Source organism: Colobus angolensis, unplaced genomic scaffold (assembly GCF_000951035.1).
Source record: "Colobus angolensis palliatus isolate OR3802 unplaced genomic scaffold, Cang.pa_1.0 Scaffold76, whole genome shotgun sequence".
NCBI lineage: Eukaryota > Metazoa > Chordata > Mammalia > Primates > Cercopithecidae > Colobus > Colobus angolensis.
In genome coordinates, this window is record NW_012121376.1 from 1,388,667 (window position 1) to 1,391,222 (window position 2,556).

Sequence of the window (2,556 nt, forward strand, 5' to 3'; positions counted from 1 at the left end):
AGCCATGTGACCAGAGCTCTCTGTCCCCAGCTTTGCCAGCGCTGAGTACCAGGAGGCCCTCAGCAGGATCACCTCGGTCGTCCAGCAACACCAGGAGGCCTTGGTCCCCGGGCAGCCCCAGCTCAACGTGTGCAACTGGGCAGTCATGGTAAGTGGCTGGTATGCAGGCGGCCATCTCTGTGTCAGGGCCGCAGCCACCCACCTGGGGCCCCAGGATGAACGGTGGCCAGCACAGGGCGGGGGTAGGGGCTCTTCCCTGCCTCCATCAGTGGTAAGGCCCTCGTGCCTCAGAGCACACGTGGTGGCGTCCAGGATTCAGGGAGCTGGAGCCGAGTGACTCGGGGACCAGAACAACACTGCGCCAGGGCAGCCGCAGGTCCAGAGCCGGCCACCCGGGCCTCTGCCTGGCTGAGCTGAGACTGGGGAGCTCCAAGACCCCTCTCCTGCACCCCACAGGTGGTCACTGGGGGACAGCAGGGAGCATCAGAGGGGCCGGGGTCCCCTGGTCCTTGACTCCCACACGGGCAGCTTCTCCTTGGGGGGGCCCTGTGATGACACGCGAATCCCCAGGCTCTGCAGGCACTGAGGCAGGAACGGCACTGCCGCTGGGTCCCGGGCGGACTGGTGCTGCACTGTGAGTGGCGGCGGCCCCAGGGCCCACCTGCGAGGTTCCCATTGTGCTTCCTTCATGCTGGGCCAGCCCCAGGGACCTTCGTGTCAGACCTGATCCCACTCAGTCACCCAGAGCAGCGTCTCCTTGCAGCCTGACGAGACCAGGCATGTTCACCTCCAGTGGCGAAACGGCCTAATCACACCAGCATCGGCCAGAAACGCAAGCATAGATGTGCTTCCCGAGTTCACTGAGGCCTGTGTTCAAGGCACAAACGATGCGTCTCCGTGTCCAGACCTGGGGGCCGCAGTCAGGGCCTCTTAGGAGCAGCTTTTCTGTCCCCTGCTTGGGGGTCCCCTGGGGCGGGGTGTGGACGGCCCAGCCATCCTGAGTGTGCGGTGGCCGCAAAGGCCTTTTTCCCAGCACAGCTGATGGGGGTCCCAGCAGGGAAGGCCTTCACAGCTCCTTCAGATGGGACGTGTGCAGCCTTCACTCCAGTCGGCAAAAGCAGGCCACACACAGGTCTGCAGTGTCACTCCCGGGTGCCCAGAGCTCACAGAGCACAGTGGAGATGGCCAAACCCAGCCTCCAGGCCCCTGAGCCACCACTTACCTGTTTACGTGGGCTGAGCGTAGCTGCCCACAGCCCCTGGATCCCCCGAGTGAAACCGCAGGAGCTCGGGACCGCGGGGCAGCTGCAGCCTTCAGCCTGGGCTCCTGCTGTGTGGGCCAAAGGACCTGGCTGCTGCGTGGGAGCCGCTGGGTGCCCGCCGTGCCGTGGGAAGGAAGGTGGTGGCTCTGCACAGCCAGGGAGCCACAGCGTGGGCCGGCAGGTGGAACAGGAGAGCGCCGGACATCGGCAGCACCTCCCAGCAATGAGGACCATGGAGGGCAGATGGCCTTGTCCCTGCCCAGGGAGGGTCCACCCTGCAGGGGTCATTTAGGACTGGGCGGGGCAGGGCCACCTCCGTTAGTTGGGGGGCTAGCGGGGGTGCTTGGCAAGTTTCATAGGAAGATACTCAGGGCCCTTCCTTCCAAGGGACCTGGGCAGTTGGCATCCCTGCCTCTGCACTCAGCAGTGGAGCAGGGAGGTCCCTGTCTCAGGACCCCTGAGTCTCGGGCCCCAGGAGCCCAGGGCCACCAGCCGTGGAGGATCCCTGGGCTTCTGCCTTCCACACCCAATCCCAGTCCGTGCTGCTGGGTCTTGTTCCGAGACCCAGACTGCAATGGCTCCACAGGTGCAGGCCACACCAGCCATGGAGACAGGGGGCCCAGGGCAGGGGAGGGGGGCGCACAGCCTGGCTGCCGCTGCCATCTCCTGGGGACTGGGGGAACTGCCCCCACCTCCACATCTGTGCCCTCTGCAGGGGGAAAAGTGGTGCCAACTCAGACCTGGCGAGCTGAGCCACTGGGGTCTGAGGGGCCCAGACGCCACCGTGAGCAGAGCCACGGAGGAGATGCACAGGCACGCGTGTGAAGCCTGGGGGCCACTTGCCCTCCTCACCCCTTCCCTGCCCTCTGTCCCCACCAACTGCAGGCCAGCCCCAGCCGAGGGGCTCAGTGGTGTCTCTGACACAGAGGAGAGGGAGTCTGGCCACCTGGACCCCTGCCTCTGGGACAGCTGAGCAGCCTTTGAGAAACGCAGACTCACACACAGCCTGTGGCTGCGCTGCTGCCCCTGGAGTTTGGGAGCAAGCTCCTCACCCAAGCCCACCCCTGCTCTGGTGGCCAAGGGGGCAGGGACACTCATGTGGCATGCCTGCTGCCGCCCAGGGCTGGAGAGCGTCCTTAGTCCTCTGTCTGATTGAGCAGCACCCAGAATTCAAAGTCTGTCCCGACGGGAAAGTGCCCTCAGGGCCATGCGGCATCTGACGTGGCACAAAGGTGGCCTGGATGGAGACACAGAACCAAACTGCACCCATTTCAGCCAAGAAGGCTCCTCTTAGG

General features: G+C 65.1%; 1 protein-coding gene across 1 annotated transcript in view; it reads left to right on the plus strand.

Annotated features, from left to right (window-relative positions):
* Positions 1–2,013, plus strand: part of GALNS (galactosamine (N-acetyl)-6-sulfatase) — a 35,511-nt gene extending 33,498 nt beyond the window's left edge. Inside the window, exons 12-14 of the mRNA XM_011928076.1 lie at positions 31–148; positions 571–668; positions 1,977–2,013. Of these exons, the coding sequence (XP_011783466.1) occupies positions 31–148; positions 571–668; positions 1,977–2,013 (253 nt within the window). The remainder of the gene's footprint in view (positions 1–30; positions 149–570; positions 669–1,976) is intronic.
* Positions 2,014–2,556: the final 543 nt, after the last annotated feature.